This window comes from Aphelocoma coerulescens, chromosome 3, assembly GCF_041296385.1.
Source record: "Aphelocoma coerulescens isolate FSJ_1873_10779 chromosome 3, UR_Acoe_1.0, whole genome shotgun sequence".
NCBI lineage: Eukaryota > Metazoa > Chordata > Aves > Passeriformes > Corvidae > Aphelocoma > Aphelocoma coerulescens.
In genome coordinates, this window is record NC_091016.1 from 32,087,813 (window position 1) to 32,103,866 (window position 16,054).

Genomic DNA, 16,054 nt, shown 5'->3' on the forward strand with positions numbered 1-16,054 from the left:
CTGAAAGAAAACACTGTGTAAATACTGAGCTTTCCAAAATATGCCACTCACCAAGCTATGAAGGTTGAAGTAACATGGGAAGGCAAAAAAAAAAAGGGCGCTTGCAAAATGGCAGCAGTAAGAAGATTTACTAAGCTAAACATGGGTTTTCAGAACTGTTCCATCAAAAGCTTTTGCCTGAGTATTAACATGCTAGTGAAAAAAACCTCAAACACAGTTTTTCCTTTCTTCTCTCATTTAAAGGCAGATAAAACTTTATTCTTCTTCTACGATAAAAACAACTGCCAAGTTATCTCTGTATTCTGAAATTAAGTTCCAATTTTTTTTTATTACAACCATGTAGATAAAAACTGGCAAGCTGCTGTGACAGGTGAAGGCATTTTTATTAGTATGATAAAAAGTTCAAAGTTACAATAATTAGCTCCAGGGAAAAACAAGTCCTTAAAATCCCCTTTTTTTCTTAAAGAAGAAAAGTGCCAGCATGATAATTACAATGGGACTAAAAACTTCACCTACCATCCCCAGTTTTCCAATAAGATATCCACACAAAAATAGATAGGCGAGTTTATAACTATCTGCTTACCACCCTGCTCTGTTAAAAATTTGTATTTGTGGAAAAGAAATACAATGCTTTATCACCAGGGAGTATGGCATGAACACGGTGCCTGCAGTCCATGCTGATCTCCCAGACAAAAGCCACCATGCACATTGCAGAGTTTAAAATGAGTCCAGAACCAGGGGACACAAAGGTGCTGCACCGGGCACTGCATCCTCATGACCCAGACTCTGCCACACTGAGGTTTAGCAACTCTGTGGATAGATCAGTGCTATTACAGTCATCAAGAATTTTCTTCACCTGAGGTATTTAATTATGAGAGAAGTTTCTATCCGGTGTTTGTGGGAGAGAGTAAATATTCTGAATTTATTTCCCCATTTAAATGGCAGTATACTGAAGAGGAATTCCAAATGTTTATCAATTCTCTTGTCACCCACAAACAGATGTGTTAGAAAAGCCATCATTCTTCTCACAGTCCTAGATCATTTATATATATGAAATTATTACAGGCATCACCCCCTTTGTTCCTACTATTTCCTTTCTCAGAAGTCTTTCATTACATAATAGTAGTTCCACAACTAACAGATCAGATTATTATTTCTGCCAGATACATTATATGATTGCATATGAATATTGCTTCCTTAAATTTATTTTTGTATGGACTAATAAACTCAGTCTGAAGTTCAACTATTTCTGTCTGCAAATAATTTTATGAAAACTATACATTTTTTTTTTCTTTCTTTAAAGCAACAGCTGGCTCACAATTCAATTTTTCCAGAATTTTAGCTTTGTTTTGTCAGCACATTTCATCATTTAATTACCCAGTTTTGCTTTATTATTCATGAAAAATTATGGCACTTGAATCCTTCTTCCAAATATATCCACCAAAATTCATGAAGCTGGGTTTACACATTAATTAAAAGTTGTTTTGATTAAAATGAAGGCAAGCATGTTTTGATTGAATTAAGTAAAAAAAGGCTTGAAAACATCTAAATTAATGAATAAAAATACAATACCAGTTAACTCCGTACAACTCAGCAAGAATAACACAGCTACTTAATAATCTGAAAATTATGAATGTGCCATAACTCATGAAAGTTAGAAGATGCTGAAAATAGCAAAGTTGCTTTCTTCTCAGTGACAGACAAAACATCCATTAAATTAAAAATGTGTTCGTCACATTTAAGATAAACCTATTTTTACCTAAGACAAGCCCAAAAAAGGTGAAATTTCACAGATCAAAGTTCTTGCAATTATTAGGTTTTTCTTCCTATTTTAGTCAACATGAAACTTGAATTGCAGCTTAAATTTGTGTATGTGACTCAAAATTTTCATTAGGAGAAAACAAAACAATGAGAAGTTTGCTGCCAGGAAACATCAGGTTCATTTTACTTGGAAGACCCAGCTGCATTTTCTCTTAGAAGTACACGGTTTGCTTATTCACACAGAAACCCAATACGAGGTCTGACTTTACCATTATCAGGACTTTTTTATCATTAGGATTTAAGATACTTTTTAAGCTGTCATTCAGCTAAAGGTACATGTGCTGGGCAGAGCATAAGGACTGGCTGATGAGCAAACAGAAATCCCCAGTAAGCAGACAGTGCTAAGAAAAAGGCAAATCTGCCTGACGAGTCAAAGAAAGAGAAGGCAAATCTGAGTGGGTCTCACAAACATCCTCCTAACCAGCCTGCCTGAGCAGAGATCAAAGAGACTACTGTGGAGCTGGTGGTATTTCCACTCTCTGCAAACATCCCTATTATATTCCCACAGCATGTAACCAAAACCTGAAAGTCTAGAGAAATGAACACACCAGACTGCTGGGAGCAGTTGAGAATTGTCCTCAGCCTGTATTTCTGATCAGAACAAACAGCGGGAAGGATACAATGAAGTCTCTTCTTCCAAGTCTATACTCTGCTATCCTAAAAACCCATCCATCATTGGCTTAATCCAGCTACCTCAAAGAATATAAAGCTACACACATACACACCCCAGCTTTCTTTTTCCTCTTCCTTTTTTTTTGGGGGTGACAGTGAAACAACTTGGAATTATTTTTCCCCAGGCTATGTCTTCATAACAGCTCTCCTGCACATGTCCACATGAAAGAAACAAATGCAAACAGAAGACCAATGCACACATTCTTGTTTACTGAGGGATATTTACAGTTAGGAGGAATATTGTCAGCTAAGCCACTGACACAAAGAAGCTGACACAGTAAGAGATGTAGTATGAACATGTTTATCAAGAGTGCTCAGAAGTACACTGCCACTTGACCCCGCAGCTCTGCTGGTTTCAGCAGAGGTGATCTTCTGCCTCAGGAATGTCTGCATTAACACACAAGCTGAGAAAATAATTAGAACTAAGCTATATAAATTTGATGCTTTCAGTTCCCAAATTCACATTACAAAATAAAGTGAAGTAAAACTTGCAGCTACAGAAAACTATTTACTTCTCTCAACTAATGATTTTAAACTGCCAGAAGAGAAAATATACATACAAGTCTCTCTCAAACAAAAGAAAAATATTAAGTATTTTTAAAGTCTGAGGAATAACTTGACACATGAAAAGTCCCAGTGCAGCTAGCTGTAAACATGGTAATAAAAAAAAAAGAGGCAATGTCTTTCAAGGTTGTATTACAACTTTTGAAAGCTTTTCCCCATTAGTACATTGTCAGTCATAACCTGGGACCGTACATGTCTCTGTGAATGAGGATCAACTTCCCTTCCATTGCTGCTTATTTACGAGCATTTTGTCACTGCTTATGGCTCCATCTGCACTGAGGAACTCAATATTAACAACTGCACTCTTTTGTTTGAACTGTAAGCCAACATTACAAAGCCTACTGAACTTATGTAAGATTGATTGCTCTTCCACGGCAGGGATTGCAGCACCTCTCTGAGTGTAAACAAAAGGGAAAACGTCCCTCCCTTAAAGAAAATTCTCACACAGTTAGATGCAGGTAACAAGGGGGGGGGGGACACTGGGGCCTGCAGCTATGCAGATACATCAAACACCATTCATGTTGGTGCCCAGACCCAGAACTCAAATGCCAAATTCCTCTGACATAAAGCAACACAGCTGAATGCAAGCAGAATTCACAAGAATTTTCCTCTGTCAAAATTATCCCTGTAAAAGGGAACATACAACTGAAACATGCAATAAAAGTAACTGTATGTCTAGACAGCATAACTGATGGGTGGGCTTAACTTCCAGGTAATTCAAATTGAATTCCAAGTGTAAACATTAACAACGAGTTCAGCTTTACAAGGGCAGTACATAAGACAACTGGAGAAAGGAAGGTGCATCTAATGCAAACTCTTCATTTTAATTTTTCTTCTTTTATTACAGTAACATCTAGAAATTACTTTGTGTGAAAGGATCCCACTTAGCTGTAACATAAGAAGGAAAAGACAATCCTCAACCAAACAGCCCTCCTGTGTTTCCAGTCTCATTGTACTACTACATGGCAGCACTGTTCAGCACAGGTGTATGAGGATACAGCCACTTTCCAGCAAGGAAGATCATCTGAAAGAGGACTGGCTCCCTGAAATACACAACACCTCTTATTTTCCATGAATGATGTAGAAATAAAGTTTTTACTTATGTAATCACATACTGTTTCTCAGTATGCCCCTCCTCTCCCATATTATAGAAGATTATAGAATAAAGTCTTGCAGGCAAGAAAACAGAGATTAGGTGATTTATTTGAAATATACAAAGGGTGCATCTCAGAGACAGAGAATTCAAATCCTTTAAGTTCCAGTTCATAGATAGTAGGCATGTGCATGAGAATTTAATGGGGAGAAAGAAATGACAAAATTATGCTTTAAGTATTCTTTTAGGAAGCACTTGGCTCTCCAGAAAACACAGAGGGAAGAATACCTAAGTGTCAGTATGATGTAGATTGTGCCACCAAAACTGCACAGAAAATATCAACAGTATTTCCTCAGAGCTCTGTCAGCGTTGGACCACTGATCTTCAAAGCTTTTGAAACTATGAAGTTCATAGAAACACAGAAAACTCACGATGAAGTTTAAACTACAACAAATACATGAATCATGCTACTGCTGAAGATCAGCAGATTTTTGCCTCACACATATGGACAAGCTATTTATAAATTTTCACTTCCCATCAGGTTCAGCATGATGTCAGCTTACAATAACAAGTTAATGTTAATGTTTTCCAGTAATTTCCACAGTGCCATTTAACTGCAAGTGCCCCAGCCAAGGTAAACTTAAGGGCAAGGAACGGGCTAACTGCATAATCAGAGAGTAACATTAATGAATTTTGCATCTCTGCTTTGAACATTTGGAATTCTACCTGCAATGTATTTGCCTTTTGTTCCCAAAGTTTAATCTCACTAGTCAGCTGATTACATCTCCCCCAAATGGCTCAACTATTCCTTCTGATTTTAATTAGTGACAATGCTTCATCGCCTTGTGGATTTTTTCCCCAGACAAACAAGCATCCTACGCTATCGCAGCAAGTGCCAAACTCAAAGCTATCAAACATTTTCTGAGCTCTAGTAAGATCATGCGCTTTGATTTACAATCAGCAGCACCACAGCAGATGAACACCGCCTTTGTGAATTCACCAGTAACAGACAATGTCCAGAGTAAAAGGATGAAATTTCCTGGGGCTCTTCAGAGGAATTAGAAGCTGGTCAGAAAGATCTGTTCTTTATTGTTATTTTTCCCCCTTCTCTCTTCCACTTGCATGCAATTGATGTGTTTTTGACATAAGGGAATGTCAACAGCAAAAGTTTCTTTGGTAGAAAAGATTTTTTTGAAAAGCAAGTTCTTCCAACACTTTCCCTTACTCAAGACCACCTTCTCCAACATTTGCACGTGCTTGCCTTTGATTTTATTATCCCAGAGGAGTTCAGCTGTCTCTAAGAATAGTTTTTTAAAGCTGCTTAACCCTCTGCTCAGCTTTGGATATTGAACTGCACAGAGGTTGCTGCCTTCTGAACAGACTGGTGCCAATGGCAGATGTTACCATGCCCACCACTCTTTTCGACACCACATCCTGCTGAAGTTTAACAATTTCAAACATCCTACCCAGGTTTCTAATGAAAGCAAGCTCCCCATTCCCTTCAGTCACATCAAATTGAAATACATAAATTTAAGTAATATCCAAATATTTAAATCTTCTTTGTTTTTGCTGAAATGGCTCCAGGAGGACCACGAGCTGATCTGTGGCAGCTGCAACACCCGGCAGCCAGAGGACTAGTGATGATCAGCTGCATGTGGACTGCTGTGCACAAGCTGTTTGCAGAGCACGAGCCAACACAAATTCTTCTAGCATTAAGGCCTCAAAACTGCCAGTGAGAACAACTAGGCACCCATCTCAGTAAATGCCAGATTTGCTCAAAGAAGCTGAAAACCACCCTGCATCAGTGATGGAAGGGACTATCAGGATATACTTCATACCCTTTTTCATTCAAATAAGCACCAAACACAAGTGGTAAGAGTATCTTCAATGGGTTCTTCACTGTACTATCACTTTGCAATCAGCAGCAATCTGGTCTTGGTTGTGTTCACCTCCACCCACCACTCCACAGTCCTGTAACTTTTGTACTTTACCAGCGGCTGCAATTGCAACATCACCCACTAAAATCAACAGTTTCTTTAGTTAACAGATTAAACACTTCATTTTACTACCTTTACATAAACTAAACCAGAATCCAGGGAGAGCTTGTGGTTTCAAGTCACTTCACAGTCTCAATTTGGCAGAACAGAGACAAGTGGAAGGCACCACTACCCTCACTCATATTTCCAGTACTTTGTTCATAGTCTCTGATACAAAGCAGCTAAAAGGCGCCACACACTGAATGGCTCCTCATCACACAGATCTTGCGTGCATCTCTGTTATCAGAGTGTTGCAACCCTTTAGAGTCCTAGAGGTGTCTGTTCCATACCCTTTCCTAAATCCTGATCATAAAGGATCCACTAGTTATCAACAGATTATGCTGGGGATCGATGGTTTATGTTGAAGAATCATCCCATAAAGCTGCATATTTTCTGGTTTTTTAGCCGTAAAATTTACTACAGAACTAGAACCACAGTAAAGCACATACAACAGTATGAAGTATGGCTGCTTCAAATCAACTCAAACATTAAAAATGTTTCAATTTGGCAAAAAAAAGACAACAAAATGAACTAGCAAGAACATGTAAGAAGTTAGGGAATCCAGAGAGGTAGTTTAGAAGTCTACTAAAATTCCACACAATTCCATGGTTTAACTGCACTTGGAAAAACAAAATAACTTTATTTGAAACCAAGTTCCCTCTTTCCCTCTCCAAAGCCCATTACGTGTTTTCTGTGCACTTGATCAGTCTTGTCAGCCTTACAATACATTAAAAATTACCAACCAGCTGCAAAAAGGGAGTCCACCTATTTATAAATTTCTTTACTTGATGTTACGGAGGATGAGTTCTCTTCTAGTTACAGATAACAAGAGAGTAAAAGCTTTTTGTTAAACAAGTTAAAAGGTAAAAATAAAATACTTACTGGTGACATTACAGTGTTCACTACATAAACCTGTGAAGAGATGCCCTACAGACAGCATTGTGCACAATACAGTAGCAATACTGAATATGAAGGTTTTGTATTATAAACCATGAAAGAAATGGAAGAATTCCTGAAATTCAGCACCTCTGTTTTAGTTACTGTACAAACTGTGAAAATATTGTACTTGTCACCCAAAATAACCCATTTTATTCACAAGAAAACAGGCTAATTAAAGAAAAAAGACCCAAATCAAGTTTGTCTAATTCAGGTCTGTGACAACACCTCCTGTTCACAGCACCAAAACTGAATGGTGTCCAGGGACACCTCTGAAGTGCTTTATGCTTCTGTAATCACAACACTGCAACTGTTTAGAGGATTTTTGTGGCTAATCATGGTGCTGTAATTCTATTCAACAAAGTTGTCTGTGTAAAACCCCAGGGATTCTTTATGTAGATAACCCCATTAAAAGCCTCATTCCTGTACTGACTGAATGAAAAAATGTACAACTGACTGCCAACTTCTAAGCCTTTCTTCCTGTTGCCCTATTCAATCTTTATAAATATCACTGATATAAAACTGAATTAAAAGATAACACTCGGATGGAACATTAATTCCTCTGAAAGGAAAAGGCTGATAGAAAAACATGAGCAAGACTCAACTAGTCAGAGAGTTGATGGAAAGAAGTGTTAAAGGCCATGGTGGTTACAAACATCTCCCATTCTGAGGAAATCTGATAGGCTTCTGCACTTTGAGAGTAAAAAACCCAAGAAGTTACTGCTGTAATAATTTGAGAGCTGGACGTGATAAGTTTGAGAACACTTGCAACTTGACTTAGGAAATATTTAGGATTAGATCATTTATTTGGACCATGTGATCAAAGAACTTCACAAATTCAACTTTAAAGGAAATTAACTTCTTGTTTAACTGTTCACAAAGTACCACATTATACAAGACTGAAAATAGCTTTAAATGTCATTAGAACTATTAGCTCTTATGTCAAATGTGATTTAAATGACAATGTTATATATTCAATGTATCTGTCTGAAAGACATTAACTTGAAAAATTTTTTTTTCTTCTCTAGAAGCACAATAGGGCTTTTCAGAAAAATGAAAAATTATGAAAATGAAACAACTCTAAGAGCAACAATACTTTGTAGTTATATTTCCTTCTTTAACAGTGTGTCTCTACCACTTTTACCAACAGTTCCTATTTTTTTAGGGAAAACAATATTCTCCTTTTATTGCTAAAGGCAGGGTGATGTTTCAAAGATGGCACTTTTTTCCTCACCAGGGATCACTGAGTACCAGGAGGCCATATTGTGTATATTTCAAGACTTGTTAAACAAAAAATGCACATTTTGGTTTCCATAAGCTTTTTTTTCCACTTCCGTCAACTGAAGGTGCTTGATGCTGCAATACAGTTTTTAAATGTTTCTAATTATTGTACAATAATCCAAGAGAAATAACTACAGTCAGAACAGTATTCCTCCTCAGTTTTTAATAGCTACAAACTTATTTTATTTTGATTAATTTTAAAATAATAGCTTACAATATGATAATTCAGAAATATAAATTATTGTCTCAAAACAGCAAATTAAACAAAGGTGTTTCTACTGCTGGAAGCCCTTGATGAATTTCATTCTATTTATGGTCACTTTTAATATTAGTACCACCACAGAGGTTTGAAATCCTATGTGCTCAACAAGGCTCCCATAAGAAAGTGGTATCCAAAGGTGATGACACCAAGTCCCTTCCGTTAGAAATGCCTCAGGACTTTCTATAGGCTGCAGTATGCTGCAACACAGCATACACACACAGAGCTTACAGTTTTTTATTAGATGTTACATCAGGAAATAAAGTCTAAAAAAATCTGGCAACAGGATGTATATGTAAAGTTTTTCAGTGTTACTATGTCCCTCTCTACAGCTTCCCAAGGCCTTTCTTGGAAGTGGGTAGTATTCACTAGATGGGAAAACAGCAGCATCACCATAGCACATGCATTTTCATGTTGATATTACTTACTTTTCTATTAACATAATAACCTAAAAAGTATTAAGCACGTAGCATGTTTCACATAACATACTGACAATATGATTAAACCTTTTTCCTTGGCATGAGTTGGTTTGGGTTCAAGAGTGACTTCATTCCAAGGCTCTACCTGGTTATTTCTTATGGCACAAAATAATTCAATAGGTACAAAAATCAAGCAGGCACTCAAGCACGGCTCTGTCTGTATTTCCTTTGAAAAAAGTGAACATTGTGCTCTTACATTTCCTGTTCTATTTCCAAGCAGTGTCTGTTTCACCAATGAAACAAGACAGAAACTTGGAAGAATAAGTAAAAGACTTCTTGCACTTTACAAATGTGAGACGAGCACATAACAGGCATTTTGTTTGCTATAGAAGTGTTTTGTGGGGACGGAGAGAAGTTGGCTTTTCCTACCTTAATTTTTTTAAAATATAAATTTAAAATTATAAAGCTATACAAATGCATGCATTTGGACTGCTGAAAGGAAGAAAAGGTGCTAAGAAAATTCAACCACACCCAAGTCAAACTCGGTATGAACTATAAATGCTCCATGTCTTCCATTTATGTCAAATTTTTAAGTGTTGAGTTCATAAATGATTTCTCATAGTAAAAAGAAAGGTTTAATACTGTTGATGCATTTGCACCAACAAAGGGCAAATCAGATTTTTAAGGTTTAAAGCTTTCCCAATACACACTTCTGTCACAAAGACCTTTCCGCAGCTTAGAAAATACTTGTGTATAGTTGACAAAAAAATTAGTAACTACTGCTCATTTTTCCACAATAAAAGCAGGCCAGAATGAACAACTACAATCTGCAGAGGTTACCTGCCAAATAGCGATTGAGATATTCACTGCAGATGCGAAGATGTACTGAATCTGAAGTTTACACTTCAGAGTAAAATCAATATACAGATACACTTGGCCTGCATTTCTGACAACATGGTAATTACTCCAGTGCAATAAGCAACAAAATAGCAGCTATTCTGTAAGAGAGGATGAGGTCCAGAACAGAGTTATAAAGGAGCAAACATCTGAAACAAGAGCTAGTGGGAGGGAGTTGATAGTGAAGATGCCAGGGGAAACAGGGTAGAGATAACAGAGGCACAAGCCTGAGAAGGAATTAGGGAGGGCAGAATAGAAGCACCTGCTGCTTATCATTCCTCCAGAAGCCTTATTAATTCTTTGCTTGCTTAAAGCTGTGGGGGAGGTTTCCACACTCCCAAACATCAAGGATGATGATCCAAAGACAACCGGCACCTTTTGAGAAGTAGAGAAAAGAAGGGATCTTGACAGGTGATAAATTTGGAAGCATCCCTCACCCTCTCAGCATCTCCCCATGCTATTAGACCACACCTAGGCTGTTTCCAGAACCTGAGGGAGGCTCTGCAGGGTACTTCAAGTCCAAGAGCTGCCTGCAGCTCCACTGAAAGCCACATTTTTCATCACCCAACTCAGAATCCACATTATTATCACTTCCGGCCCTACACAGGACCATCCCCACGAGTCACACTGTGTGCTTGAGAGCATTGCCCAAACACTTCCTGAATTCTGTCAGGCTGCTGCTGTGACCAGTTCCCTGGGGAGTGTGGTCCAGTGCCCAACCACACTCTCTGCTGTTTTTCCCGATATCCAACCTAAACCTCTTCCTGTCACTGGTCACAAGAGTAAAGAGATCAGTGTCTGCCCCTTCTCTTCCCCTCACAAGGAAGCTGTAACTGCAATGAGGTCTCTCCTCAATCTCCTCCAGGCTGAAGAGACCAAGTGACCTCAGACACTCCTCATTTGGCTTCCCCTCAAGGCCCTTCATCATCCTCATGGACCTCCTTTGGACACTTCCTAATAGTTTAATATTGTTCTTATACTGTGTCACCCAGAACTGCACGCAATATTCAAGGTGAGGCTGCCCCAGTGCAGAGCAGAACTGGACAATTCCCTCCCTTGCCTGGCTGGTGATGCTGTGCCTGACAACCCCCAGGAGACACTCGGCCCTCCTGGCTGCCGGGGCACTGCGGGCTCATGTTCAGCTCACTATGGACCAGGACCCCCGGGTCCCTTTCCATGGAGCTGTTCTCCAGCTTCTCATTCCCCAATCTACACACACAACCAGGGCTGCCCTGTCCCAAGTGGAAAATTGGGCACTTGTCATTGTTAAACTTCACAGAGTTGGTGGTGGCCCATCCCTTATTTGTTGAGGTCTCTCTGCAGGGCCTCTGCCCTCAAGGGAGCTGACAGCTCCTCCCAGTTTAGTGTCACTGGCTTTTAGTTGAGAGTTTTAGCAGCAGTGCCCCAGAACTGGGAGCATGATGTACTAGACAGTGGAAAACAAACTGTGCTTCAGTTTGTTCAGAGCTTTGCTTCCCCACATCGCCCCTGACCTAAAGGCAAAACAGACAGACCCTTACAGCAAGGCACCACTTCTGCTCCTCCAAATAAACTCTCCACCACCAGATACAACCATAACACAGCTTCTCCTTGTTAATTGTGCACCCACATAAACTTTCTGTCCATGTAGTTTCTTTATGTCTGTCAAATTTCAGTAGAACCCTTCCTAAGCCTGGATATCCATTTACCATTCTTTTCTGGCCTAGGCACAAACAGCATTGGAGGAACAAAAGCAGAGGAACACATTTATGGAATATGTTCTAGTTCAGATTCAGCCATTTAGAGCCTCAGTAAAAACACTACACTAAGTCAAACAGCCATGTGAAAAAATATTCCTAGAAAATTTTAGCACAACGATAACTACATCAAAAATGCTGATATTCTAAAATACTTAAATTAATAAAGGCAAGAAAAAACAGTAGTAAGAAACACTACAGCAAGAAATGCCTGTGACATACAAATATTTAAAGAAAGCAAAGCAACTAACATGCACTGAATTGGTTAAGACAGAAAAAGTACACTAAGTTAATTCAAAAAATCCTAATTTGATGCATTAACACCCTTGATACCAATTTTCACACACTGGAAAAGTGTCTTATTCTTGTTTGGGGTTATTTTGTCTCATGTTCTTAGATTTCAAAGATTTTCTCCTCTCTTCCTTTCCATTTTTTTTCTTCCACTATTCGAGATTCTTGCATCCTGGCTTTCAAGTTGGTAAGTCTTTACTGAGGAGTTACCCATTTACAACCACTCATCCCTCTTCATTCAGTTCTCCCACCCAGCATTCTTTTGAAAGCCCAGCATTCCCAGCTTTCTCTTCCTTTCATGGAGGATATTTTTCTCTTTTGTAAACAGGCTGAGAGATCTTCCAAAGACCATAGAAGGCACCTTTCCCTATTTCTCACTACAGACTCAACTTCTGGAAACACAGAACATGGTAAAAAGGTCTCACTGCACAGAAGTATTTTTCATACATCCTCAAGCAGTCAGAACTTATCATGGATGGGTATTTTTAAAAGTATATCCAAAAAGTGTATTCAGGATTGTCTCTCTTTTGGCTCTGAAAGTTTTTTAAGGACCTGGTTCCTAGATCAAAAAGAAGGGAAAAAAAATCCTATGCGGGTGGGATGGAAAACATGCTTTTGGAGATGAAAAATGAACTCCATGGAGTACTAAAGTAATCCACTGCACCACCTAGGAGGATATTATATCTTTGGTAAGCTTTGCAAGTTTCAACTTTTCCCTTCCCAACTGTAAAAACATCCTCTGCCTGTGACAGGAGTGATAGGATTGCTTTCCTAACTAATTATGAGGGATACTTATAGATTCATAATACAAAACAGGTGCAAGAAACATGCACAGAACTGAACACTTAAAAACTCAGACTTCACAACAGTTCAACTGTTGTTCTGGGAGGTCTAAATCAAGTTACTCAGCCAGTGCCTAGAATAGTTTGACTCTCTTCAGGAAGACTTAAGTAATGAAAAGTGAAACACTGTGCTGACAGTTATTTGTTACTCACATCTCCATCATTTAAGGACAAAATAATGTATCCACTGTGAAAACTGTACCTATACAGAGGATTTCTCTTTGTTAACACCTAATCAGAGTTGTTTTATATAACCACATTCATAGACAGTGTTTTCAGTCACTGCACAATTATCCTCGAACACAACTAGAGATGCCAGGTGAACACTAGCAATGCTCTATGGCTGCAGTTGAACATCAGGCAGGGTACCTCAAATGGCCACACACAGGCAGACAAAATCTCCGCTAGCAGGGCTGCAGGAGCTTTTATTCATAAAGGAGTGGAACTACATGCACTGGAACAGGAAGGCCAAAACATTTGCAAAGCAACCACTTACCATAACCAGAGTAACAAGTGTCAAAATTTAGGGTATGGGAGAGAGGGAGGCAGTGCATCCATCAAGTCACCCCTCTCCCTGTACAGAGGGATGCTCTGTACATCTGTACAACTGGCACGCTCTCCCTGGCACAACCCAGACAAATGACCCGTTACAGGCTGGGGCCGCTGTGGCTGGACAGTGCCCAGGCACAAAGGGTCCTGGGGGTACTGGTCAACAGCCAACTGACCACGAGCCAGCAGTGTGCCCTGGCGGCCTAGAAGGCCAGCGGCATCCTGGCCTGTATCAGGAATGGTGTGGCCAGCAGGACCAGGGAGGTCATTCTTCCCCTGTACTCAGCACTGGTACCTTGAGCACTGTGTCCAGTTCTGGGCCCCTCAGCTCAGGAAGGACGTTGAGATGCTTGAACGTGTCCAAAGGAGGGTGACAAGGCTGGTGAGGGGCTTGGAACACAAGCCCTGTGAGGAACGACTGTGGGAGCTGGGGTTGTTTAGCCTGGAGAAAAGGAGACTCAGAGGTGACCTTATCACTCTCTACAACTATGTGAAAGGTGGCTGTAGTCAGGTGGGGGTTGGTCTTTCTTGCCAGGCAGCAACTGACAGAACAGGAGGACACAGTCTCAAGCTGTGCCAGGGGAAATACAGGTTGGATGTTAGGAAAAAGTTTTTTATGGAACGAGTGGTTAAATACTGGAATTGTCTGCCTGGAAAGGTGGTGGAGTCATCATCCCTGGATGTGTTTAAAAAAAGACTGGACATGGCACTCAGTGCCATGGTTTAGTTGAGGTGGTGTTAGGGCATTGGTTGGACTCGATGATCTTGGAGGTGTCTTCCAACCTGGTGATTCTCTGTGATTCTGTGATTATTAGTTACCTCTCAGTTAAATACAGCAGGGCCTTGTTTTCACTAACTGATGAATGTTGCTCATTCTGTACTAAACCATGGGGTTTTTTTCCTAGGAAGATGTGACCTCACAAGGTTTGCACAAACAGCATCTTTGCATATCCTTAGTTGCTGTAGGAAGGAACTCAGTAATGATGCAGAAACTGAAAAGACCTAATAGAGTTGTAAGAGCTGTGTACATCTGTGTCCTTCTGAAAAGCGGTGACATATCTTAGGAAGTCAGAGACAATATTTGGGAGCATTACTAATTACAGTTAGAGCAACTTCAAAGCAATGTACAACTTGCAGGCCTGCCCAGTCAATCAGCTGTACTACATGCCTTTTTCTTGGCTCTTTTTTTTTAATTAAAAAAACAGCTGAAAGAAAATCTCTGGCAAAACTCATCAATGACTCTCTTTCAGAGACTGCCTCCTCCCATTCCTGGAACTCAGCTGCATTTCTGTTGCATTCATAGATATAAATCTCCTTCTCAAATGCTTAGTGCCTCCTTGTATCAGTGCACCCTTATGTAACAGTCAATATAATTTCACAGCATAAAGACATGAGACAACTGTTCTGCTATTGCCAACTATATATAAGTGAATGTTTCCAGCTTGACATCAGTATTTCTTTAATGTTTGTACTAATCTTAAAAGTAAGGCTTATCTTAAATACTAAAAACTGAGGTTAGAAAAGAAACAGCTGAAAGGAAGTTTCACAGGAAAACATTTAATTTTAGCAGGTTTATTTCTTTGATCAGTAGATAAAGTAAGGTTTGTTTACTATATTGAGTTTTTATAAGCCAACACTGAACTGCTACACTTCAAACTTTACTGCCAAGACAAATAAAATGCAATTCACCATAGTCAATGTTTCTAGGCTACTGAATAAAGCCAAGTAAACAATACATTACTTCCCCATTCATTCTCTCAGAGTCTAGAGATCCTCTGGCTTCAAAACAAGAAAAAAAATATGGTCACTGACAGCACTGCTGCTAATTCACATTAAGGATTTTCAGGTGAAACTAATGAATAGTACACCTCTCTCTTTTACCCAGCAACAAGGACCAGCATCCAAGAATGACCTTCAGAATGTATTTGACTTGTTTCCTCATATTCTAGTGACCCTAGTCACTGGAGTCTGTGGGGGTTTATTACCTATTCAGTCCAATAAAAGGAAGGTCCAGTGACTGCTTGTGAGTTCTCCTTCATACATCATTCTTCCCTGCTTTATTTTCAAATTATTTAAACTGCCTTTAGTCCTCTGAGTAAGTATTCAAGTATTAAACTCATAAAACACGAGAGTGATTGCAATCTGAAATACCTAAAGCCTGACCTTCCGTTGGAGTCATTTCAGCCAAAATCCTCCTCCTCTCGAAGGAAGGAAAGAGGCATCGGCATTCATTAGGCAGTCTCTGCTTTCATTACTTTTATCAACAACAACCTGTCTTAATACAACTCTGCCAGATAATTAAACTACCCAACATATTGATGTTTTCATCATGAATTGCTGCTTTTCATTAGTAAAACCATGTACTTGATTTTTATCTACCACAAAGTCACATCCATACATCTTTGGCTGAAAAGTGCTGGAAGCTAAGACAGCACATGCAGATGTTTCTCCAGCTGCTTTGTCTCACTCTTTTTCCTAGGCTTGTGCCATCAGTCCTTGCTGGAGGGAGCACCCTGACAGACAAATCTTTACATGACCCAGTATGGCTGTTTTGAGGTTATGTTATTGTCCTCATTTTCTTACCCCTCTAATGAAGTCTCCAACCATCCTTTAAATCAAGTATTTCATCTTTAAATCACTTCTTCCAGCTCTCCATTA

At 39.3% G+C, this 16,054-nt stretch overlaps 1 protein-coding gene across 8 annotated transcripts in view; it reads right to left on the reverse strand.

Annotated features, from left to right (window-relative positions):
* THADA (THADA armadillo repeat containing) overlaps positions 1 to 16,054 on the reverse strand; it is a 162,745-nt gene that overhangs the window by 67,434 nt on the left and 79,257 nt on the right. The window contains exon 30 of one of the 8 annotated variants that reach the window (XM_069009716.1): positions 2,767 to 2,897. The exons of 6 other annotated variants lie outside the window; for them this stretch is intronic. In XM_069009716.1, coding sequence (XP_068865817.1) covers positions 2,886 to 2,897 — 12 coding nt within the window. In that variant the 3' untranslated portion in view covers positions 2,767 to 2,885. Of the gene's footprint in view, positions 1 to 2,766; positions 2,898 to 10,039; positions 10,354 to 16,054 lie in introns of those variants that run through there. One more of the 8 variants, XM_069009709.1, reaches the window with a different exon arrangement.